This window comes from Boleophthalmus pectinirostris, unplaced genomic scaffold (genome assembly GCF_026225935.1).
Source record: "Boleophthalmus pectinirostris isolate CB_2022bp ecotype Guang Dong unplaced genomic scaffold, ASM2622593v1 HiC_scaffold_4, whole genome shotgun sequence".
Classification (NCBI taxonomy): Eukaryota; Metazoa; Chordata; class Actinopteri; order Gobiiformes; family Gobiidae; genus Boleophthalmus; species Boleophthalmus pectinirostris.
Window position 1 is genome coordinate 14,218,448 of NW_026571353.1, and position 26,967 is coordinate 14,245,414.

Genomic DNA, 26,967 nt, shown 5'->3' on the forward strand with positions numbered 1-26,967 from the left:
CGGAGATCAGAAAAGCTCTGACAGGGATGGAACACTTTCAGGGTAGTTGCATGAGGCGGTTTTGGCTGCACAAGCAAAACCAAACCACATGAAAGGCTATAGGGCAGGAGCCGGAGTCCGATTTTGACAGGAGCAGTTAAAAGGGGTGCCATATCAGTCTCTCCATCAACTTCCTGCGTTTTATAGATGCACGCAGCACAGAGGAGGCATGAAATGAAAAGAGGGGACCGCGGGGAGTAGATCATATCCAGTTTTAGAGCGAGGGAGGGGCTGTCCTGTTTTTAAAGCTTTGGGAAGTATAGGAAAGAAGATAGCAGAAGTCTTAAAGCAAAGGAAGCAGATAAGGATAACCATGAAAATCCCCTGTAAGCTATTTGATATGAGGTCAAAATACCTCCCCTACTATAGAAAACAATAAATATTTTTTTCAGATAAGCCAAACAGATGAGAAAAATGTAAAAAAAAATTGTGCTAATTTATAAGTAATGGTTTATTGAAATGGACTGGGCACCATTTTAGGAAATCCATCCTTTTGAAAGCTGCATCAGTAAACAAATTGAGTGCAGCTTAAGCAGGTCTAATTGGAAATAATGGTGTTTTGAAAGTGATTAAAAACATATTATCATACACTTAACTACTCTGACACAAGCCTGCTATGGATGCAAAACAACTTGCACTAAGACTCGCTCTGATCCAGCTTTTATATATTATTTTCACAATGAAGACAGATGGAGAGGGGGGGAAGCACCTATTCATACCTGCTTGTGGCGGTAGAGTGAGCAAAACAACTCAATATAGAGCACAAGTGACCAAAGCAGTTCTAAAGAAATGGCCACTAGTAAACATGAGGACACATTACTTCATAGAAAAATCTTGGAGTGTAAAGCTAGCTGATTGGTAGGAAGCACTCTTGCCCCTTTAAGAAATTTCCTGGTTTATGGTCAGAGATTGGAAGTTGGGTGGGTTTACTTTGGTTTATATAATTTATATAATATTGCACAATTGGCCAAATTCTCCAACTAAGGCAGTTCTGACCAAGCCAAGCTCAAAATGTGGAGCTGAGTCCCTGGACACTCACTGCTCCTGACAGGTTGGGTCAAATGGACAAATTTCTCTGTGGGTACAATAAAGTAAATCTTACCTTAACAACGAAACAGCCATTAGGGGAGTAGATAATGCTAACACTAATAGACAGGAATATTGTTGGAATGAGCACAGTTGGACCAAAGAGGAGACAAATGGCAATAATTAAACTACTGTTGAAAGTAACCGGTTGGCTATTTTAAAATTTTAAAAAGCCATATTAGTTAATGCATTGGAATTGATATCATGAAAAACTGTATTGTACAACCAATTTTTCTGGCTGTTTAAACGCCATGTTTTCTATAATGAGTAGTTAAATGAAAGAAATCACATGAGTCTACCCTGATGATTTTTCACATACTTGAATAAGAGACTTGTAACCTTGTGGCATTCACTGCTTTCATGGCTGTAAGTGAATTACTGGTGAGAGGAGACAGATTCACCAGAAATATACTTTCTGTGTCCCTAAGATTAAAAACAGCTCATAACCGCTCCTCTCTATTAAAAAAGTGTCTTCATTTACATGTCTTCATCAGTAATCTATGTCATTTTTACAGTTGTACCCAGGTGTAGCTTTGGTGGAAATGATTCTGTGCTGCAAATGAAACTTTAATACCGCAGAGAGTGTTTCGGTTAAAAAAACAGGAACAAGTAAAATTCCCCAAACACAACAAAGCAATCCCAAGTCATTATCTCAAGTGCAGGTGGCAAGTCTCTGCTGCGAAGACGAAGAACAAAGAAAATCAAGTTTGCTTGTGCAGAAATAGCTGTAGTAATCATTTGCAAATATATACCTACTGTATATATGTTTTGTAAGTTTCCTGATAGTTTATCACATCTATACAATATCCTCATCAAAACCATACTCAGAGTTGTGTTTTGTTTCTTTCGCACATTAACGCACAAACCCTGCATATTTAGGCTGAGTTCTTGTCTGAAACTGAAAATACTCTGTTCTACCTTGTGATGTCATGTGATAATACAGGAAGTGCTCCACTATGTTTATAAACTCCACACACCTTCACTAAAATCATTTAGATAATTCCAGACCTGGAATTTCCTAACTCTACTGAACTAAAGGTGAAAAGTAGCTGTTAACTTGAAGACTACCACTACATGACACCACAAGGTGGACATTACAATGTGGAACAGATTGCCTAGTATGAATGTGATGTGTGCATTGGTGGTTGGAGGTATTTGTGAGTTCACAAAACTCATGAGACTGCATCTTGGAGTGGGCCAGACAGGTGGTTGGCGACCACTCACGGAGCAGCACTGAGGTTTGTGTGGAAGCCAAAGGCAAAGCGCCCAAACAAACCAAAACAGACGTACTTCAACCTATTTGTCAATAGGGACTATTTTGTTTGTGAAAAATGTGCAGAAGGTAAGCGCTTTGTGCATTTGTGGACAGGGAAGATGTTTGCGCTTTTCTGTCAACTGGATGTAACAAAAGACAGATTTGTTCCGCTGTTGTTGACACTTTGGCCAATCAGATTCAAATCACCTTCATGACACTTCACTTTTTCCAGTTTCTTTCAGTGAGAGCCATTCCAGGTTGATCATGTGTAGAACTCAATTCAAAGTGACACACTTATCAATTTGGCATGGGTCAGGTTAGGTCAGAAGGACTGATGCATAGATTGGCCTTATGACTTTGAGCAGAAAAGCACTATCTAAGATAAATGCATTATTATGATCAGATGTCCAGATTGCATCAGTCGTGAGTCTAGCACTATACATAAACACTTGTACACAATATTCAAAAGTCCTATATGTTATACTGGACAACATCCATTCTTGACTTGTTGAAACAGTGCCAAAGTCCAGATGCTCTCCACTGCGTTTTCTCTCCAGGACAGAAACCAGAACCCAACCACCCCGGCACAAATGCATGTTAAAGGAAAGCCCATCTGCCTTAGCACCATGAGTCTGACACTAATTAACACCTAAGAGAACAGGCCGTATCCGGGACCTCGTTAGCTTGTTACTCGTGTACATGGCAGCTGCTGATAAATGCACGTGCACTATGATCTGTAATCAGGGCCGCAGCGGGGGCACACTCTGTTGTCAAACTTGATTAGACTGACAGAGAAAAAGTAGTGGATCAATAGACACGTGTAGTCATGATCCGTGTGAGGGAGAGAGAGCTAGACACTGGCTTCTGACTTCTTTGTGAAATGGCAGTTGTGAATAGTTTTTAGAACACAACGTTTCACTATGGTACATTACAGCATAGAACGGAATCATAATATGTGTCCTTGGGCAAGACACTTCGCCCACCTGATTCAGTGAAGTGTGTGAGAGACTGGCTGTGGTCTCAGGGGCCTATGGTGCTGGCTTGTTTCTGTCAAACTCCCCCAGTAGCTACAGATATAACTTACTTCACCAAAAGTAGGGAGTGAATGAATATTAAGTGCAGTGCCTTTTAGTTTAGTTATGGTACAATATGTATAATCCTAGTATGACTTCAAGAAAATCTGCAAAATACTATGCTTTAAATTGCATCTGATTATTGTTTGAAGGCTGCAATTGTCTCATCAAAGCTCACAGCCACATTTTTTAAAACTTGATTTTGCTATCTGTTCCAAAAGTTCTGGACAAACTTAAAAAAAAAAAATACAATTAGCTATTTCCAGGAGAGTACAATGATATATTTTGGCCACTTTTCCTGGTACAAGATGTTTCCTGGTACAGCTGCCAGAAATAAAATAGCAACACGGTGAACAGTGGGCGCAGTGGTGAATGTGGATTTTATCAAAAATAAAATGTGCAAAATGCAGCTGACGCGTGTTTTTGAAGATCAAGGATTTGTCAAGCTTCACTCTGAGATTGGTTGGCCGCCATGACAGTTAATATAATCCGCTCGCTCCAGGCATCATTGTACTGAATAACCAATATCCAGCACATATTCAAACTCTCCTGGTAGCTTGTATAGCTGATTGCAAGCGTCTCGAGGTGGACAGTTTTGTAATTGTCTCCAGCTCTATACACAGTGAAACAAATGAGACTGGGTTATGATGTGTAGTGTAAAGGTCTTATCTAGAGTCTGGATTGGCAGTAAATTAATGGCACTCAGTGATGCAGAGAGGCTACAGCTTCCCACTTGACACCTGCTGGAAAAAAGCGCCTTTTGTTTAAACGTCACTAGCCCTCACAGTAATTGTAAGTCTAACTTTTAATGCAGTCTTTTAAGTTTTTACACGCTTTGTAACAGTGCTACGTGGGTTGTTAATTGTAAGTTGAAATACAAGTTCTACTGAGTTACAGATAAAGAGTCAAATTATTCCTGCGCAGGTGTGAACAGTCAGAAAGAAATCAGATTACTCGCATCAGAAGTCACTGTTTACACGACACTGCAATAAACTCCAGAAATTAGATAATGATCAGATTTATGGAGCATATGTTAACATAGCCAATGTTTAAAGATGTTATAATGAGCAAAATTGAGTCTTGTGAGTTGTAAGTCATGTTATAATGTTGTTACTTCATCAAAATCATGGAGTTATGTTTTGTTTCATTTACATATGTTTAAGTAACCCGGCCTTATTAATCTGTCTACATCTCCAAAGCTCAAAATGCTTTGTTCAACCTTGTGATGTCATCTAGTGGTAGTGAGTTCAAGTTAACAGCTCCCTTTTACCTTTTGTTCAGTAAAGATTGGTAATTCCAGGTCTGAAATCATCCAAATGATTGTAAAGTGTATGGAGTTTAAAAACACAGTGGAGCTTGTCCTGTATTACCACATGACATCACAAGGTGAAACAGTGAAGAGTGTTTTCCATCTGAGAGAAGAGTACAGCCTAATTATGCAGGGTTTGTGTGTTAAACATGTGTGAATGAAACAAAACAAAACATTATATCATAAATCGGAAAATATGTGCTCTTTAATAGAGCAAAGATAAATTAATGCCTGATCCCATTGGTTCAGGGAGTGAATAAAGTACAAATATGGAGTAATTAAACTTAGACAATCAATCCTCAATCAACATATACATCACTGACTCCATTCACTTAACCACCTCCTCTAATATGTTTCCTCTGACATGTGGGTGAAATGTATTGCCCAAAGACACAAGACTGCAGACACTGCTGACAGAGATTTAACTGCCTGTTTGAGGTTTCTTTGGAACTGAGGCAGCAAGTCTCCAAATATCTCTGTTAGAAACTTTTACAGTGAAGTAATAGTATAGTAATTATATCATTTATGATCTTTGCAGTGGTGATGTGTCCAACAGGCTCATCAATAAGTCTTTCATACAAAAACAATCAAAGCAAAGGCTGGCTTAATTAAAATAAAGTGATTCTTTCTGATGTGGAAGAGAGAGATCGAGTTTTTACTGTTGAATTATAAATAAAGTTTGGCAAGGAGGAAAAAGACACTAACATAACCACTCATGTATTCGCACTGGTGGACCCTGGAGACATTTTGATATTGTGGAATAAACGCAATAGTAACAACAACAGTAAAACTTTGAAGTTCCCAGAGTTCAGTTGATGCCCTTTCATGTGAAAAAGTGTAGAGCTTGTTTAAGAGCTTGTTTAAGTTGGGTTTGTCTAATTACCGAAAATCCGGTTAGTTAAAGACTATAGACGCATAGTGTTTACCTAGTCACTAATAAAAATTAGCACGTTACGACATTTGTAAATATACACTGAAAATATTTGCTGCTTGTCCCCACTCTGGAAATTTGACATCACATTTTAGAATCTGAAAACCACCAGTTTATGATTTTGAGAGCACTGTTCCCAGAGCAATTAACACTTTGATAATTTAATTGGCAAACTTGGTAGGTAAATACACATTTCTAGGTGGAGTAAATTGGTAGCTTTTACAAACAGTTAATGTTGTGTCCATTTCCTTTATACAGTGCATGTTCTCATATGGTACTGTATTTTGCTGTTGTCTTTTCAATTTAGCCCTTAATTGATAATCATTTAACTGATTAGTTGCCAACATATCTATATAAGTTTTATCAATGAAAACATACTGTTAACCATAAAAATCCAACTGCAGTCTTCATGTTCAGAGCCTTTGTTTCTTCTGGAGCTGTACACAGCCCATGTGTGTATGTGTGCTGTCTCCCTGTATTATTGATTGTATTGTGTAACTGCGATGGCGGATACCTGTTTACTGCTGCTAATGGGCTTTATGGTGTTTATGGCTCATGTTTTCAGGAGGACTCCTTCTAAGAGCTTATCATGCAAATGGTCCGGCTGCAATTAACTAACTGCATGTGCGGAGACAATTAAATTTAATTAGCAATTACATTAGCACTACATCAAAGTGCTTCATGTTAAGTGCTGCCTCTCAATGACGCATTCTACAATATTACCAAGGGTCACAGCCACAGAGTATTCACCAAAATGCAACATTGTGTGGGATGGGAGGGCTTGCAAATAGCCTCATTTTTAATTTTCATTTGATTATCTCCCTTTTCAGAAAGTCCTCTGATAGCCACTAGAGCACTTTTGAGAATTTGTACAGATTTCTAAAAGATGTCTAACATGCATTCATTGAAGAGGGGGTATTCTACTTCTATATATTACTAACACATAAAATATTTAGATCACCATGTCGCCTTTCATTGTTTTGAAAATGCTATATTTGCTGAAAACAACATATTTAAATCTTTTATAAGTTTCACTTTCTGATGGTCTCCCTCCCTTTGCTCCCTGCGCTAAGTCACACTCCGTTCAGAGCACTGTCACAACATAAGCAGCGTGCATCCTGCTAATGATGCTATTGGGCATCACATCAAGTTTGTCAAGTTGTTGTGTATGATTTTGTATCTTACTTTTGAATATCTATAGAGAATACATACTTCATCCAGGTTTGTGGGTGGAGCATTGCACAGAATCTTAAAGCTCACCAAGAGGGTCTGAATAGTGCCTGGGAGAGATCATAAAATTATTCAGACATACATGGATGACATTTAAAACACTTCATGCCACTTCAGGCATGTTTTTGATGAGGGAGCAATGTTAAAACATAGTAGAAAGCTCAAAAATACATTTTGCATAATAGCCCCTCTTTAAAAATACATAAAATAAAATTTTAAAAAGATGATAATTTGGTGATACTGTACATCATGCTGTATGATACTATACACCTTATTCACCAATGCATTGGAGCTCTTGGGTTGTAAAAAGAGCAGCTTTGAAGCTACTGTTGTTTTTTGATGGCCCTGTTATATATATTGTATTATATATTGCCTTTATATCTGTGGATTTCAGAATGGCAAATAATTAGGACTGTTGCCATAGCAATTAACAATCTAAAATAAAACATTGTCCTCAAAATGTTGCCTGTAAATAATATAAATGTTTAAAGTCTTGACTAGTGTATAAAATGTAGGTTTCTCCTATAGTACCTTTGTTTTTTCATATGTGGACCAAGGACAAAGCTTCTATTATTACTTGCGTCCTTTTTATGTTGTAATTATATTCAAATGTATTCAAATGACAAATTGCGCAATTATTTTCCTATGAGAAAACACATGAGACTTGATCGTTAGCGAAGATGCTCACAGCGTGATAATAATATGTTTTCCCCAATGAGAGCTGACTTCTATAATGTGTTTATGGGAAGAAGGAACAGTTGGTGGATTTTTTTTTTCCTTTTTTACTGCGGGATACAGTATAGAGCCGGGAGCATACTGAACAGGCCAGCAGTCTGCAGAGCACCACCTGTTATCCTCTATATGATCATTTCCAATGCACCAAAAGGGTCACCTCAGCATTTATGGCTCACCCTATATCTGTGCTAGAACGTGAAGTGTTTTTATAAGCCAGTTCTTCTGTGATCCAACTCATGTATAATTTTTAGCAAGTCAAATGAGCCCTGTTTTGTTTGCTTCCATTCCTGCTTGTTTAGTCCTGGTTTAGTCTTGGTTTAATCTGGGTTTTAAAAGGATTCAGTTCAGGTTTTCAGTAGTCCATTTGTAAAAGAAGAAGATGGTAGAGATGGGCTTTTTCAATATTTGTATCTGTGATATCAGAGGGTTCTTCGAGATATCGGTATCGGTCTAGTATTGAAAATTTTGCTGATATTTCGCACACGTATTTTTTCTGCCCCAGTCACTTTGTGCCCATGTGTCTGTCCCAGTTTGTCCTGAGTACTTTAGATTAGTTTGTTTTTAACAGACAAAATAGTAAAAATGGAAATAATACTGGATTTTAGATTCTTAAAGGTGCATTTTGTAACTTTTCTTGTGTAGGTTTGGCTGGTTGTGGTATTAATCCTTTCTATCTTCATGGAGACTGACTAAACTAGACCAAGTTACAGGGCAGATCTGTGGAGAGGCAACCCTGCTCACAATCAGAATGCCAGTTTTTTCTAGTTATTTTTGAGCTATAAAACCACCTGTAATTGAATAAAAGTCAGGTAAAGCTGTTTAAGATCGTGTGGAACATTCCAGGCAGAAATATGATGACACATCCATAGAAACAAATATGTGACGGAACCTCCACTATGCACTTTTAATACTGGCAGAAAGGATCACTATTGGCTCAAAAATATATATTCCTTCTTGAAAGGCCTATATTTTGTGGTTTCTGGTTTTCTGGGTGTGAAAAGTTTGTGGATCACTGCCCAAACAAAATACAACCAAATATGACAAGTGGAAGTTTTGTGTGTGACTTGGCAAACAAACTTTGTGGGCATAACTCACACTCTGGATGTGCGGTCACACTCCTTGGTGTGGAGACAAGATTAGAAGTTATGCACAGATGTGGTTTCTACAACTGTTTGATTATTTGATAAAATTTTCAAATGTGCTCAAATTTTAATTGCGTCAAAGTCATAGTGCAAATTCAAAGTGAAATTGAGATTTTCGTATCCACAAATAAATATCATAAAGACCTTCATTGAGACATAAAGCTTGACTGGAACACAGTGACAGAGATGAGACCCTTTTGGTGAAATACTCTAATAAAAAGGAGTCACTTCCCCTTCAGAGCGCTATCATGACACAAACAGTGTGCATTCTGCTAAAAAGATGCCTACACTTTGCACCAGGTTTGTTTACTTGTTGTGTACAGTTTTGTATCACGCTTTTGTACATTTATAGAGAATTGTCATGTGGAAAACAGATGATTGCTAATCTTACAGCTAACTGTAGAGAGGTTCGAATAGGGTATAAGGAGGCATCGCAAAATTACTGAGATATTCATAGATGACATCTAAAACCTCTTCAGGCATGTTTTTTATGAAGGAGCAATGTTATAACTTGTAGAAAGCTCTTTCTGAAAGCTTTTTCTGCCACCAAAAGCTGTTCTTATTTTCTATATATATATTCACAGTCCCAGCAACACTAGTAAATGTGCTGCAGAAAATGTTTCACAAGTCTTGTTAGCTAAAGGGTTTTGACCTTCTGCTAAAGTGGTTGAAAAAGAAATACTCTTCAATTAGTTTGAAGTGCTAAGAAATGTGCTAACTGAGATTACACATTTTCAATTAACCGCAAGTGTCCCATATGTATGCTGCCACAGGGATTGTACTATTTTACACTTTAGTTTATTGACTTTAAATATAAGCCAATATAAAACAGTAAGAGGATTTTGAAGAATGCAACAAAATATACCACTAGTGTGATTTAATGCAGGACTGAGTTCACTGTAAATTGTCCCTCTCACCCACACACTGTAGCCAGCTGTTGTGGCAAAGCCGAACTAGTCATTGGCTGTAGCAACAACACAGTAAAGTGTGCTGAGAGGAGATAATGGATTTTTAGTCCTGGGTCAGTGTGGATCAGGAGCACTGAAGATGAGGGGTCACTCAGTCAATGGAGCTGTTTAAATGTAAGCTCTGTGCAGCTCCTCACAAGTACAGTCCAGGTGGAATAACACTGAGCTCCAGCCTCAGATGGCTTTAGGAATGCACACTTTAACACAGGGGTATCAAACATAAGACCCGGGGGCTGGATCCTGCTAATTTTCTACTAAAATATTTAAATTATATTTTAAAACTTGAAGACAGAATTTGCAATTTTTCGCACACCATTCACAGTCCACTCTGATGTGCCAGCAGATATGTAACTAGAAATAATAGATTTACAGTACTACCTACCGTTGTGAGCAGGTTTTCTCAGTAACGAACATTAATAAAACAAAGCTGCGCTCAAAGCTAACACACAAGCACAGAATGACATTCTGAAGATAGCAGCTACTCAGGACATGGTGCCTGATATTGATGCACTTGTGCAGGCTAAAAGATGCCAAGTTTCAGGAGCAAAAAGAAAGCATGATAAATTCAATAAAATGCATAGAAGTTCATGTTAAAACATTGTGTTGAAATTGCATTTTTCTTAAAGTTTCAGGTTGTTCATAATATTATAATATTTTGTAAAAGAAAGAGTTCATCAATTAAAAAGATTTCTGTAATAGATTTGCGTTTCTCTTTACAAATATTTGAACTTGTTGCCATTTTTGGGGTATATATGACATGAGTTTTCTGATCTGGCCCCTTTGGGATCGGAGTAGGTTGGATACGGCCCCCGGACCAAAGTGAGTTTGACACCCCTGCTTTAACACATCAGCTACATGGACGTGGATAGAGAGTGCTATCTTGAATTAGATGTACTGTAAAGAATAAGCATTGGGGCTAAGAACAACAGGACATTATGTTTTTAAAAGAGTGACAGTAGCTCAGTTTGTTGTAGATTGTTTGTCCATTGATCTGACGGTTATGGATTTTCTTAACATAAACATTGTTGATAGAGAGGTCAGATCCACTGACCCACAGGTTGGCAGTGCAATTCTAGCTCCCACAGATGAATGATGTTGTTGTGTCTTTGGGCAAGGTATATTACCCACCTTGCCCCCAGTGTCTGCTTACGTTGGTGTGTGAGTGTGTGTGAGTGTGGGTGAGTGGTTCTTTGATGTAAAGCGCTTTAGGTGGCTTGAAGGTTGAAAAGCGCTATATAAAAATGTGACCATTTACCAGTTAAAACTAAAACATCAACAGTCTATGAAAGTAACGTTTCAGGTGGGGGTCTGTCACCTGCTTGCCTCTATGGAGAGAGTATTGTTTTGCCAGTGAGATTGTTGCTTGGCAATGCTCTACAACAGACCTGAGCATTGTACAGCTCCCAGACCACATATGGCCTTTTGGTTGCCTCTGACCGGCCCATTTAAGATAATTTGGAATTACAAAATAAACATATTTTATCATTTTACCTCATGCATGGACTAAAGGTGCATTGCTTTTATTTTAGAGGTGGTTAGAGGAGTTTTTTTAGCTTCTTAAAACAATGCTATTTACGGCTTTTTATAAAGAAATACAGTTAATATTATGCGGAATTGAGTTAAGCATTTTGGCCCGGCACGCCACAATATTTTCTGTTTTTCCTGTGGCCTCATTTAAAAAATAATTGCCCACTTCTGATCTACAGTATGGAACAGGTCAATCTTGTCAAAGCTCCAAAATACATATATAAATGCATTGCATTCTTACTGTGAGCAGGGTGGCCTCTCCATAGATCTGACATGTAACATGGACTGGTGACTGTCGCGTCGCAGAAAGATTATATCATACTGTGAAAGCGTCTATTCCATTTGTAATACATGAGTGGAAAAACCTTATAGAAGAGCATCATTTTGAAGCAATAGCATAATACATATTCGGTGCACTACTTCTTTCTATGATGCCCATTTTCAGTTTTTTTATTAGCCGATATTCAATCAAATGCCACATATGATAACACACTTAAACTGAAAGAGAAGCTCTTCCAAATATCAAATGAACTCAGCTTCACATGACCAGCTGAATAAACTGCTGCTATGGAATGGTTTCTACAGCATTATTTTTCTTTAATGTCAGAGAGTTCACAGAAAAGCTAATTGTTCAGAACCTACTTATGTTGTGAGTCATTACAAGACAGTGGGTGGCGTGGTCTCAGCACTTTATACAACCCAGGGACATTACCATATGCCACTGTATTCAAATGACTGTTTATTTCCCCATAGCTTAGCATTTTTGGTATTGCATTAGCCTGGTGTAAAATTCTGAACTTCTTTTCTGCACTTTGGGGAAAGCGCTGGCACTACTTTTTCTCACTTTGAGCGCCACAGTCAAGTGCCACTAAAATCAATACGTTCTGCCATGATGGATGTATTTCAAGCTGACATCTAGTTCCTGCCAGGGTTTATATATCTGAACACTACAAACACGCGGGGATCAGGGTTTGTGGTTGTCATAGACTGCTCTCGAGGGCTGCTGTATTTATGACTATTAGACTGAAAAGGCTGTTTATCACACAGGCCTCTCCACACTGACAGACAACTTCAATTACACCAATGGCAGCTCTGTATAGTGTGGCCATATGTGGCACTGATCTGCGGAGATGACTTGTAATGACTTACATTATTCAGTTAGATCAATCATTGAACTATTATCAGGAACATTATGAAAAAACTGTTCTTCCAGTCTTTCACCAGAATGCATTGGCAATATCCTTTATTTTGACTTTACAGTGCTGATGTGGAACCATTTAAACACAAGCTATATGCTGTGATGTAATATTTGAAAGATGCTGTTTCTTATGTAATATGTAATTATATCATATTAATTATAAAGTTAAAAAGTCATTTGATGCTATTTTCTGATCTATGTTATAATGTTTCCACATCAGAAACATACCTGGTGTCTTTTGTTTCATTCACACATGTTTAATGCTCAAGCCCTCCATATTTAGTTTGAAACCACTTTGTGATGTCATGTAGTGATACAGAGAGTGCTCCTCTGTGTTTTTAAAAACTCCACACACCTTCACTAGAATCATTTGGATCATTTCAGCACTAGAGTTTCCAATCTTTACTGAACTAAAGGTATGCTAACTTGAAAACTACCACTACATGACATCACAAGGTGGAACAGAGCATTTTGAGCTTTAGAGCTGTAGACCCCCCAATAATGCAAGGTTATTCAAATGTGTGTGAATGAAACAAAACAAAACTCCAGATATGTTTTTGATGAACTAACAGCATTCTACCATAACATAAAATTCACAAAAGACAATTTTGCATAATATAGGACCTTTAATAAGTAAATGCTATTAGTTTATGTTTTATTAAGGTCATTTAAGATGTAACTATTATAAAGTGTTACCTAGAGCTTATTTTCTGTGTTTGTTTTTGATCAATATTATATAGAGTGAATACTTTACTCGAGTGATTGATGATTCACACAGTTCTTATTTGAGTTCGATTTCACGTCTTTTATTGTATCTACTTCTGTGGCTTTTTTGAATTGTGCTGAAAAAAGTTTGCAATCCCTGATCTTTCCACATTTTAATCAGTGAAATGAGGCTGTGACCCTCAAGTAAAGGTCTAGCTCTGAACTTTCTCTACCAGTTGAGCAGCCGTCAGCGCTGTTTAATCTTGTTTTAGCAGCTGACACAACATGAAAATGTGAGCAGTTAGCTTCAAAATACAGTATTAGGTTTTCTGAGAACAATAGTGTTTACTTTTGAAAGTGGCTTCTACAAAACAAACACAATGCACAGACAGCTCCAGAAGGTGTTTAGCAATAGCAGGTAAACGCCACAGCCTGAGCTCTGATAAGAACCAGCAAATCCTCATAAGCCCTGATAACACAAATCGAAATCTGACTTAATGCTTAAACCGCTCTGTACAAAAATTAGTCAAGTGATTTTATTTCGATCGCAGAATTTCAGACTGTTTGTTAAATATCTGCATTAGCGAACACTGGTAATGGACTATATATATACTATACTTTACTTTATAACCTTATGTCCGGTCAGTCATCTTTACACTGTTTCTGCTTATGACCTCTTATATAGCTGAGATGTATATATTTTTTACTTATTTATATTCTATTTTATGTTACGTTATTTGGTATAATTATGCCTTATTTGATGCCAGTCTCTTGCGATTTTTGCTGCTTATTTAGAATTTATTATTACCATTTATATATTTTCTCTTTGTTATTATAATATAATGTGATGTGTGAGCTACTGTGTCCAAATAATTTCCCTTGTGGCTCAGTAAAGTAAGTCTAAGTCTCTAAGTTTAAATGCATTAGCAAACACTGGTAAACAAATAAAGCAGCTTATGCCTATTGTTGGTCAACTTTGCCATCAAACTTATCCATTCTAAGTTGTTTTCATTTCATGTCCCAGGTGTGGCAGTGTGGAGGCAGTATGGAGGTCCTGCCCTGTGCCCGAGTGGCCCACATCGAACGCACGAAGAAGCCCTACAACAATGACATCGATTACTACGCCAAACGCAACGCCCTGAGAGCTGCCGAGGTGTGGATGGATGAATACAAATCTCACGTCTACATGGCCTGGAACATTCCCATGAACGTAAGTTTGCTCAGCTTAGTAGACCTGCTCCTCAGATCTTTCCCTCTGCTCTCGCTTTCTTATTCCGAAATACGTCTCCACTCTCCAGAGATACAAGTCAGTAGAAACTCAAAATTCCGATTTCATCCCACTTGACCTTCAGTGTAGCGGAGTGAAGGCTGAGTAGTGAGACAGGAGGAGCCTCGGACTAATCAGCCTATTTTCATACATCACTTTAGCTTAATTGCTTTCAGAGGTCTGTCCAAATGGCCCCCACAATAATAAACAGCTCCTCTGCTTCCTAAAGACTTTAACATTGCATCCTAATTGACAGTGGAAGCGTGCAGAATGAGATGATTGCCAGTGAAGGACACTAGCAATGGCCTTCTCTGACTAAATGATGACAGCACTATGGGGAGCTGTCTCAGAGTGGGCCAACAGGCTGCTGCTAACTGCATGGTCCCTCACGTTTACTTAATATTATCACAACGTTTCGCTAAACACGGGTAGGATTAGCTAACCCCGTACATGTAAGTATTGCTTTGAGCTGTAGGGTGGGCTTTTTAGTGAGAGAAGGGCTCGAGGTTTTGACTAAGTAACCAATCAGGAGCCATCTCATCTCCAGTGTAATTATGAACACAGTGGCATGGCGCGCTATTACCCAGCTGTCCTGCAGCGTGGAGTTATCTTGTTTTCTGTATAAAAAGTGAACGCAACAATTATTCTATCTACCTTCGTTCTTTCTCCGTGCCTCCCATCTCGCCCATACACACAGTAACAGAGTCTAGTTATTGTCTGTTGAGCTACTAAGAGAAAATTACTTCTGTGGCTATGGGGGAAAGCTTATGATTCAGCACAGCACAAGCCCCGAGTCCAAGATCTAAAAACAACAACTTCTGAAATTAAATGCATTTGTTTTTGTCATCTGATGGTGATGCTGCATTTCTGCTTCTGAGTTGGAAAATGTTAGGCCAAACTTGAACTACTGAAAGCTAGTTTTAAAGGCGCCATTCCTGATTTTTACAGTCATATAAAAGTGAAATACATAGCTAGTTAATTTTAAATGTTTTGCTGTGGTTCAGAGTTATTCCTCACTTACCTTATGCATTCCAAGCATCTTAATTATTCACCACGATGAGTTTATAAGTGCTTTTCACAACTCTCAGAGACCAGTGTGGGCTTTTGCTCTGTCTGTATGAAGCTAACAAGAACTAGCATGCTAATGCACACTTCCTGACTAATAGACAATAAATTGGCTTTGAATTAGATGCAGACAGCACTGTGATTTATTTTGACCTCAAGCTGTATCTGTACCGGGGCAAGACATTATGCTCAAATATATGACAAAAAACATTGATGATTGGGTGTAGTATATTTTTCATGCAAATCAAATTGTTAGCAGTAATTTTCTGTTTATTCCAGCTGCCCTTCCTTACTCAACCTTCACTGTTAATTTGAGCACAGACCTGGCAAGACAGAGTTGCCTTCCTTCCAACCACTCAACAAGTTTCAAACACTGTTAAATTGGAATAGTATAAAGATACAGTATATCTGTGATGAAAACACACATTTTAGACTATTGTACAACATCTGTGTGAAACAGTAAGTGGTAATATATGTGAACTGGGCCTTTGTGCCAGGCAGGGCAGTCTTCAGGCGTTCCCCGATCAATGTGGGAGCCACCCCCGTAACACATGGAGCCGTGAGCGCTCATAATGAACCAGCTGATTAGGACAGGCTCAGTGCAGCTCACGTCCCGCATAGAACAATGAAGGTCCCTCACAAGCACAGCCTCTATCCATCTAATGTTCACTCCATACTCTTAAAACATACAGATGACACAGAGCGGACAAATATGTTATTGTCTATTAAATAAGAAACACTGCCTTAAAGGAGTAATTTATATCAAAAAATGTTTTCAACATTCAAAAAGTGTTGCATTGTTCTTGTTTTTTCTACATTGTAATGTATATTTAAAGCCTTTTAATGAGCTTTTGGTTTGTTGATAATAATAAGTAATAAACTTCTGCAACAAGCTGGTTCATTTGAGTTTACTCACAAGAATCCATCTTGTGTGCCTCCTGCTGATCCATTCGAGTACAACATTGGGTGTGGTGAAAAATAATTTTTGTGTACTATGTTGTGTGAGTTAATAGTCACTAGTAGCTGTTAAAGTAGTAGTAGTCATAGCAGTAGTTGTTGTATTTATTTAGCTGTAATTATAATATTTTGCATTGCTAATATAAAAAAAGTATTGTTCTTCGATATACCCCTTGAGCTCACTGAATAAGTACAATCTTTTTTTTGTTTTTTAAAGAACCCAGGTGTGGATTTCGGAGATGTGTCAGAGCGCCTGGCCCTGAGGAAGAAGCTGCAGTGTCGGAGTTTCCGCTGGTACCTGGAACACGTCTACCCCGAGATGAGAATCTACAACAACACTATCACATACGGAGAGGTCAGAGGTCAAAACCTAACATAATGTGCTACACAGACTCTTGACATTAATAGCACCTGCGATGACTGTTGACAATAGTGTGAAGCTTTTGTATTGGAAAACTTTGCTTCCAGCCATTTAACAAATTTCATAGTTTTTTCTGAACCTTATTATGGATTGACACTGACAGCCAAGAATGCACTCTCTAGTTCTATAGGTATAATTATAGCCACCTATTCTCACATCCATTATATCCATAGAATCAATTTTTTCTCACTAAAAATATTTTTATTTTTATTTATTTATTTATTTATTTATTTTATTTTTTTGAGTTGTTATTTGAATTGGCAACAGTCGTAATTTTTCATCATTCTGAAACTGATAGCCTAAAACACAGATAAAAAAAAGTCTGGTTGCTATGGCAATGCAATATCACATAGGATTAGATGCAATTTCCTCATAATGAGCTTTAATTAAAGACTTATTAGTTTTCCATTGCGTGTTGATTGTTGTGGGCTGAGCTGCTCTCACTGCAGTGTGCTGAGGGAACAGGAATATGACAGGTTGAAGAATTGAACAGGATCTAGAGCCGTATGCGATTAGGACGAATGCTGAAATGTGCTCTTTAACTGATATCAATCCTGACAATGGAAAATAGAGGCAGATCAATATGCTGTGCAAATGTAGTGTCAGAATATATACAAATGAAACAGGAGATCTGTCAGGGGGGAGAATTGGTCTTACTTTGTTTCCTCTTTGACTGTGGCAGGTAGTTATAGATTATTCAGATCAAATCTACTTAAGTGGTTTGGGTTTTGGTTTCTAAATAAGACAGGAGCAGTTCTATCTATCTATCTATTCTGCAACTGTGAAGTGTTGTGTGAAAGATGGGATGGGTTGTCTTTTTATTTATTATGTTAAAATTCTAAATAAAAACAAATAAGAAAATTATGACACAGTGGCTGGTGAAGACCTCTTATTAGATCATTGTCACAACAATTTTCAGTGATACCTTCAAATTCTAACCCTTTCCCATAAGATTAATGTATTACACTTTAGAACTGGCAACATTAAAGGCCCTATATTACACAAAATGGAGTCTTGTGAGCTTTAAGCCATGTGAGAATGTTGTCACCTCATCAAAAACATACATGTTTGAGTAACAGGACAAGGTGGAACAGAGTGTTTTCTGTTTGAGAGAAGAAATAAGTCTAAATATACAAGGTTTCTGTGCTAAATGTGTGAATAAAGCAAAACACAACTCCAGTTATGTTTTTGATAAGGAAACAACATTATAACATAGATAAGAAAATAGTGTAATATAGGCCCTTTAAGATGTTGTCTCAAATCATGTAGAAGTGCAGAAAAGCATTGATGCAGCAGCTTCTGGTATGGATATCATTGCAGGACATTTACAACCAGCTAATCGATTCTTCAGATTAAACTATGATTTCCGGTATGTTTACAAAGCAGACTCATTTAGCTCGTGCAGCCCCATTGCACTGAGAGGAAGTGGCTCCAGGCTGTCACCTCACATCAGCTTTGCAGTCGGCCATGTTGACCACAGCCGAGTGAAGCCTTCCCTGACACCACAGCATGAGTGATATGTCACAACCTGGAAATAGAGCCATGCACATTCAAATCACGCGTAAACCAGGCCAGGCTCAGTGAACACATCACCATACGGGCAGGAGACAGGAGAGCGGGTCTTGCATCGTGATCACGCTGTTAGGGGAGAAACACAGAGGATATGGAAGAATAGAAGCAATAGAAAAATCCATTCAAGTCAATTCATTATTTTCCATTCAGTGGAAGGGTTTTCATTTTGGGGTTTACGTTCAACAAATAAACACTGGCTCACATTTATTTTCTAAATAATCTACACCCTTTCATGAAATATCTTTAAATATTTGTAACTTTTTTAATTCGTGAGGGTAAATGCTTAAACATTAACATTAAAAGGGAAGAGAGAAGAGTGCAGAATAAAAACTGTTCAGTCTATTCTACTTATACCATTTTTAACAAATATTTTAAAATTCATTCATTTTCCTGGCCAGACAAGACCACATGCATTTTCAGTTCTTAACCCTACTACCGAATCATCTGGAGCTATATTCTCAGGATTCCTGACTGGCGATAATGACTGATGAATTAAGCAGAGGAATGCATCAACTATTCATGTCAAGCAAACATGACTTAAAAAACATAAAAGAATTTTTTTTAAAACAAAGAGGAAGGAGAAACAGAGAAGTCTGTAAACCTGAAGTAAAAGGAGTTTAATATTTTATTCCAAATGTTATAAGGATATTTGAGACAGACAAATTCCGCATTTGAGAGACACCAGCTACAAATAAGCAGCTGTTATTGAACTGTCCCGAAATTGGACACACTGTCTGATCCGTGGTCTGATTCCAGAAATTGAACAGAAAGAAGGAGGGGCTGGCACGACTCTGTTCTGTTGGAAAATGTCCTGATGGGATTGCACTCATTTCTCTCTTTTGCTTCTTTAGGTGAGGAACAGCAAAGCCAGTGGGTACTGTCTGGATCAAGGCTCAGAGGATGATGACAAAGCAATCCTCTACCCCTGCCATGGGATGTCATCACAGGTACCAATGATCCTATAATAATCTATATGAGACACTATAGTGGAGAAATGACATACATTCAAGTGCACATGACAGGTTAGATTACTCATTTTACTAAAACACAGTTAAGATCATTATATTTCAGATTTGAGTAAAAGTCTTACAATTTCATTCCCAGTTTGGGCATTTTTCAGGTTTAAAACTTTACTTCCTAGTTGGAAATCATGACCCAGCAGCCTGTTGTTACCTAGCAACCATATAATACGCTGGGCCAAAACTCCTCTAATGTACACAAAAATTAATATTTGACCAATAAAAATATAAGAAAACAACTTTATTTTGTTGACATCATGTTTAAAGTATCAGAAATGTGTGTTTCTTGGGTAAATTGAACTTTTGGACAGACTTCTCCTAGTGTGGGATTCTGTAAAATAGAATTGTAGTTTGCACCTTGATTTGTGTAAAACTATAATTTATATTTACAATAGGTTTTATGCCACCAAATTAAGTCACAATTAGAGAATCGTCAAAACCTGTTATAGACTCTTTAATATGGGAGGGAGTGGAAAGAGATATTTGGTAAATTGGACTTTTTCAATTGATAATAAAATAGTGGAAATTGTGCCTTTATCGTCAGTAATCTCAAAACCTCAAACACATCTGAAGGTGATATTGGAGTGTCATAGAGTGGCTGAGTGGCTGTGAATAAATTGATTTCAGCCATACTTGTACTTGTAAGTATTTCACCAAGAATCAAGATGTTCAAGAGAAAGATAAATATTCCAAACTGCTCTACCTACCAACCTACGCCAGAAAAATCGAACGACTGGATACAAGGTCATATAATGTTTTCCATAGGCGGGGTTCATATGCAGCAGTAACTCACACGGAGATCAGTGTCTATAGTAGCTCTGACTTGGTATTGATTGCAGAGGCAGTGAAGTGTACATGCATGACATACTAAAGAAGGATGGGCGGATATTCATGCAGTGTATGAATCGTATCAATAGGAAATCTATCAAATGCAGTGGTTAAGAATAGATGCAGTTATTTTGAGTAGATTTAAACATTTTTTTTAATCGTGCTCATCTTATTTTATGCTTATTTTATATGTTGCCTGTTGATTTTTTGAATTTTAGTAATCTGTAACGGAAGTGTCTGACATAATTTCACTTGTGCAAAATATAGAGGTCCGCTGACTTCCTGTTTAAAATTGCAGAACTGATATATGTCCATTTTTTCACGGTGGCATTTCATCATTCCAAACTGCTTTTTTTTTAATGGCTATATAACATTTTTGAACCATACATGTTTGTCCCAGAGTCTGACTTTTTTAAATAAGTAAAAGTATGTGTAGAAAAGTGGAAGGAAATAGAGGGTAAGTCAAAACATGAATTTTATGAGCACTCGCACCTCAAATTCAGAAAAATGCAGGATTTCTCAAAAAGGCATGAATCTATTAAAGTACAATTCTGAGTAAGATACTGTATAACACAAGTACTACCAAAATTACATTTCTTCCAATGCAGGGACTAGGACGTTTTCTGGATTTTTGGGGTTCAGTCAGTCAGTACTCAAGATGGAATTCTGAGATAGAAGGGAGCAGCATTGGCCCAGATGTGGATTTTTCCTTGTAAAACTTAATTTTTGATGTTCCTTTTTGTCTCTCCATCTAACTGAATCCTCTCCAGTGGCTCTTTTGTATGCATTAACAGTCTGTTTAGGTCCCATGTGAGCTCTGATGTAATTATATGGATATGCAAAAGAGTACTGCCTGCTCAGCATAACCTTTACCTAAATAGAGCGTGGGACAAACACCGCTATGGGTGGGAGGCAGGATTTGTGTGTTTGTGAGCAAAAAGACAAAAGGCAATTCCCAAAGACAAAAGATGCAAATATTATTCATGATTCATTTGTTTTACATTTTTTCATCTCTTCCTGACCGCTCGTGCTGCCGGCAAGTGTCATGTTTTTACCTGTCAAATTAAGGGAGCTGCGCACTGGCATTTTCCATTCTCAAAGAGGTCCAGTGATGCAAGTCTGTAAGGCTCTGTTCCCCAAAGGAAACAGAGATGAATTTCTTTCTATCCATCATTAGATTACTATGATGACCGACTTTACCGTGAGCAGGTTCTATTCAATTTAGTCGGATGCTGTGAGTTTGCATCCCTTTAGCGACGTTCGTTTTACTTATGAAAAATCATGTAATTGCGGAGGATAAATCTTGATAGTGTCTGAGGGATGGCTTTGCTTTGTGCTTGCTCTCTGAGGGAAATCGCCGTAGTAAAAAACTATAGGAGAGGAAGACCTCCTCAGGTATTCCAAGGAGGTTGTGGGTCAGTTACCAGTGCTATTGGGCAAAACATCCATTAACAATCATGTAAAGTCTTATACAAGATTAATATTTGATAAAATGCTTTGTCAAGAAATTGGTGATCTACTCTAAAAAGACCAGTGACACAGTGGTAGAGGGTTCACCCGCTAATCCAAAGGTTTGTGCTTCAGTTCCAGTTCCAGACAGTGCCAGTGCTGTTGGTTTTGCCTTTTACTAACATGCACTGTTACAAAGAAATAAATACATTATGTTTTTCATTTTCCTTAGCTGCGTCTGTCTCCATGGAGATATTATTGCTTTCTCAGGGATGCACAATATGACTAAACTTGTCCATCTTGCATACTTTTTTTTGCTAAAAAACAAACTCCACATGTCTGACTTGAAAATTGTCCTAGTGGCATCATCTGCCTGTGTAATGCCAGGCATAGGATGTTGTGGAACATTACAGACAAAGCAAGTAACATGAAGACAAGTAGGTGGTGGACCCTTCATTAAAAAATTATCTTTAAACATTTAATGTTGTGCTACATTGTACGTTAAAAGTGATTTACATTTATGAGAGATTACAGAACAGCATTTTAAAACTACAGTATTGTATGAATAGTGTATGTGTGCCAACATATTAAAAGCAGTCCCTTCCTTGGCTCTACCCTTTGAGTACACAGCGTGTCCTTGATGGAGCTGGGCACATCAAGAGTTATAATGTAGAGATTATGAGGTGCTAGTGTGAATTTTACAGGACCGCTGCATGCCACCAGTCAGCAGCTAATTAAAGCCTGTGAAAACTCCGACCTTCAACACAAGTCTGTCCTAAACTTGAACAAAGAACAGGAGGAGCAGAGTGTCTCAGGCAGCTTCAGAGGCTCAGGCTAAACGGCTGGGCTCAATCATTTCTTAATTATTTTGTTGCGGTCTCATTGTAAATGTATTAAGCTGAAGGAGGCTGTCAGACAGGCCAGTAAACAGGTCTTAGCGGGGATTATATGATTATATGAGCTTTTGTGGCTAGTCACAGTTTACACCATGCATAAATCTGCTCAGATCATAATGACCCTGGAAGACCCACTGCAGCAATGTAAGAATCTGTAAGGAAATCAAGATCAGCATTTGTATCATTTCCCTAATAGACACTTGGGTATGTTGTGTTGACTGCTACTCTGAATAGTAGCATAAGAAAAACAAAAAACATGGAAGCAGAGTCAGTAGGTTAGAGCACTGGTCTGTGGACTCATAGGTTGGCTGTTCAATCCCAGCTCCCACCAGCGCTGTTGCTGTGTCCTCGAGCAAGAGACAGAGGGGTGTATGTAAATGAATGATTCCTTGAAATAAACCAAGTGAATCTGTAATAATTGCAAATTACTATATTCCCTGCTTTCCAAACTAAATCCAGCCAAACAGAAACATTTCATATAACCATCTCAGAATTTAAATTGTCAAAAATTGTAAAAATTGTGATGGAAATTGTATTAGCCAAATTTATAACAAATAACATTATGACCTGAATCAATGTACAGTGCACCACAACACCAAGGAGTGAAAAAGCAGTTTCTCCTTCCAACATTTGTACTCAATATTTTTAAGATGTAAAAAAAAGCTATATGATTTTTGCACAGTTTGTTCCACTGTCAACTTTGTATTGAAATATTTATTATAAGAGATGAATTATGCATTGAAGAAGACATTGTTTATAAATCAACAGATTGAGGGGGATTGAGTTCCATTGATTTCCAGTACAGTGAATAAGATGCAGACCTGAAGCTGTACTCTGAGCAGAACTGTACAGTAGACCTCCATATCTTTTGCATCTCATCTTTCAGAGAGGATCACTGGCATCGATAAATAATAAATGCTATCTCTACTGTATCCTTACGTAACAGATACGGATCGGCGCTGGCTCTTTCATGTGCAGGATTAACCAGCGAGGATCAAGTTCTGCTTTTGGGAACACTGTCACTTTCCCATTCAAACTGGGCGAGCTCAGGCTTACAGTAGTGAATGCCCTCTGTCTCAAATCCAGAAGGTGAAAGTAACAAGATACTTTTACTCAATTGATTTTGTGTTTAAATAAGTAAAAAGACTTGGACCTCTGTGGGAAGGTGGTTATGCTTGTCTGGCAAACGGAAAGACAGTGTAAGATTTTGGAAGTAGCATTTGTGGTAGCAGTAACAGAAGTACACATAGAAATAGTAATTCGGTTGGTATTGAACCTTTCAAGAGGGTAGGTGTAGAAGGTGTAGTAGTAATTAAGGATTTTACAATATAAAATGTTAGCAATATGATTATTTTAGTTTTATTTATTTATTTATTTATTTTTACAATTATTGACCCCAGGCCAAACAACAGTGAAATACATATTTGTGTTTATATTGTCTTAAAAGATCACCATTCCCCTATGTCACATCAAACCTTTTAAATAACTTATTTTTGCTTCTAAATGTTTTACAATTATATTTTTTTGTTTTTACCATTGCGACCTGAATGATCAGTTATCGATTAAGTAATTAAATCATCTTGACATCACTAGTAGTAATATACTGTTTTGACTGTAAAAGTCTACTATTACTACTTTATTATTTATTTTTTTTTTTATCTCTACAAAATGAAAACTTGTTAAATATTTTTAATAAACATTAAGATTAATGGAAGATTAGCAAGCCCTTGCATATAGCTAATGGGCATCCTAATAAATAATAATAATAATACATTTTATTTATTAGGCACCTTTCCTTTTGTATTTCAAATACAAAAACATGAATAAAGTTAAATACAGTTATTGGAGATTGTTAGGACTGTAGACTGTGATCTGCTGGGACACTTTATCCAAAATAGTACACTGGTCAAAGAGTTAAGGAGGACACGGGAATAGTTTTGTGGAGTTGTAATGTACTTTCTTGTATCTTTCAGTCTGGTTATTTGTTAGAATATTTAAATAATATTACTAACTGAAATAACTGTATTAGCGTAGTAATAGCAAGCACATATAATCAGCATATGAATAACTGTTAAACAATTTACATCAACAATCACATACACATATGTAAAAGAATCAAGTAAATTAGCATCAGAACATTTACACAACAATTAAAGAAATAATTAATTAAACAAACTGATTTACAAACCCAGCTCTATCATAGACTCAGAGGTAAGGTAATGAACTGAAGCTACAGTGGTTAGGCTAGAAGCACAGGACTATAATACAGTCTGGAAGGTGAACCAAAGATGGTATCATATTGTTTTCAGTGGCCTGTGCTCATTGGTACATGTGCCCAAAAAAATGTTCTCTTCCGCATTTACTTCCTCAATATGGGCTCGTGCCTCCCACCCGTGTGACGTCTGTAAACGTGCACGGCGTGGAGAGCTTGGACCAATCAGAGTGAGAGCTAGTGCGGGCTCAGAGTGGGGGCTACACTTTACTAAGCTAACTTTTAGTTGATTTGAGGATTAAAAAATTGAAAAAAATGTTGTGAAAATAGAAAAGAATCCCTACAAAATCCAACCTTTAGTGAAAGTTGTCGATGCCCTGTCAGCCGAACACAGGCAGTTTGAATTCCCAATAAATGTATTGTGCTTCTAGGGGAGAATTCTTTCTGGGCCCAAGCTCCCGGGAGCTGCAATACCTGGAACGGCAACTGGTCACCCCCAGAGAGGGGGTGTGCCTTATCCAGTTTTTATTACATATCCATGGCTAGAAGTAACAGCGTTTCCATGGCAGCTCCACTGTGCTTCCAAGGACCCTTCAGCTGCCTAAAAATGCCTGAACTAAATAAACAGTTACTGAACTAACCGTTATACTAGGGAATTTACAACAATAATTTAAAAAATTACAGTTAAAAGCACACAGTTAAAGCAGGACAGTGGAGCTATGGTCCAGTGTTGTGGTGAAGGGAAAAGGCCCGTCTAAATAGGTGTATTTTGAGTTTGGATTTGAACTAAACAAATAAACAGCAGTGCTACACCATCACCCTCTCTTATGTGTGTGTTTCCAGTTGGCGCGGTACTCCACTGAGGGCCTCCTGCAGTTGGGGCCCCTGGGCTCCACCACCTTCCTCCCTGATACCAAATGTTTGATCGACGACGGCAGAGGACGAACCCCCAGTCTCAAGAAGTGTGAGGCCGTGTCCAGGAGCTCACAGCGCCTCTGGGACTTCACACAGGTGAGTCCCATAAGAGAGGACTGTGGATCGGTTTGTTTCAGTACACACACCGTAATAGGCAGTAAAAATGAGTGCTTGGCTTTCACATTCTTGCATTTTGTGACAGTGGCTAGGTTTGCGTGCACATCAAAAATCCCGTCATTATCTGATTTCTGGAGTTATGAGGTAATTGTCTGATAAGAGTAACCTGATTTCTTCCTGATTGTTCACACTTGTGCAGGTGATAAATAGGAAAGGAAAGGGATGCAAAAAAAGGAAGTAATTTTAAAGCTGCTATATTACACACAACTAAAAACATATTTTTAGCCATGTTATAGTGTCACTAGCTCCTCAAAAACATAAATGGAATTGTGTTTTGCTTCATTCACACATTTGAGTTACCCTTTATATGCTCTATTCACACTTATCTGACAAACTAGGAAGACATTTGGAAACATGTGATGACAACTTCCGGGGGGCTCTGTTCATGATAGTAAGTTCATGGTTTTATAGGTCTATGAGTAAGTCTGACAAAATCTAGGAAAAATTGAGAAAATGGTCCAGTTTTCTTCATCTACTCATGATTGTAGCGTTCCATTATGTTCGACTAATCAACTATTACGTTTTCATAATTTCCCCACTGACACATAACTCCAAGCGCACTGAGTAGCTACGTGCAATTAGAAGGGATGAAGGACCAAATTCAAGATGATTCCAAACAGCACATACGCATGCAGTCTTCATTTTACCGCTGATCACATTTACTCCCCACAGTCAGTAGGCGAGCCCAGTGTTGGTAACTACACCAGAAGTTGTCATCGCCTGTATTCAAATGTCTTCCTGGTTTGTGGCGTAAGTGTGAATAGAGCCTATTATTAGTCTGTCTACATCTAAACAGCTCAGAATGCTCTGTTCAACCTGTTCCACCTCGTGATGTCATTTACTGGCAGTTTACAGCTACATTTGTCCTTTTCTTCAGTAGAGATTGGCAATTCTAGATCTGAAATTATCCAAATGATTCTAGTGAAGGTGTATGGAGTTTAAAAACACAGTGGAGCACTTCCTGTATTACCACATGACATCACAAGGTGGA

General features: G+C 37.9%; 1 protein-coding gene across 3 annotated transcripts in view; it reads left to right on the plus strand.

Moving 5' to 3' along the window:
- galnt9 (polypeptide N-acetylgalactosaminyltransferase 9) overlaps positions 1 to 26,967 on the plus strand; it is a 150,188-nt gene that overhangs the window by 121,842 nt on the left and 1,379 nt on the right. For all 3 annotated transcript variants that reach the window (XM_055162134.1, XM_055162133.1, XM_020928377.2), the window contains 4 exons: positions 14,223 to 14,408; positions 16,705 to 16,842; positions 19,332 to 19,427; positions 25,728 to 25,895. In XM_055162134.1, coding sequence (XP_055018109.1) covers positions 14,223 to 14,408; positions 16,705 to 16,842; positions 19,332 to 19,427; positions 25,728 to 25,895 — 588 coding nt within the window. The remainder of the gene's footprint in view (positions 1 to 14,222; positions 14,409 to 16,704; positions 16,843 to 19,331; positions 19,428 to 25,727; positions 25,896 to 26,967) is intronic.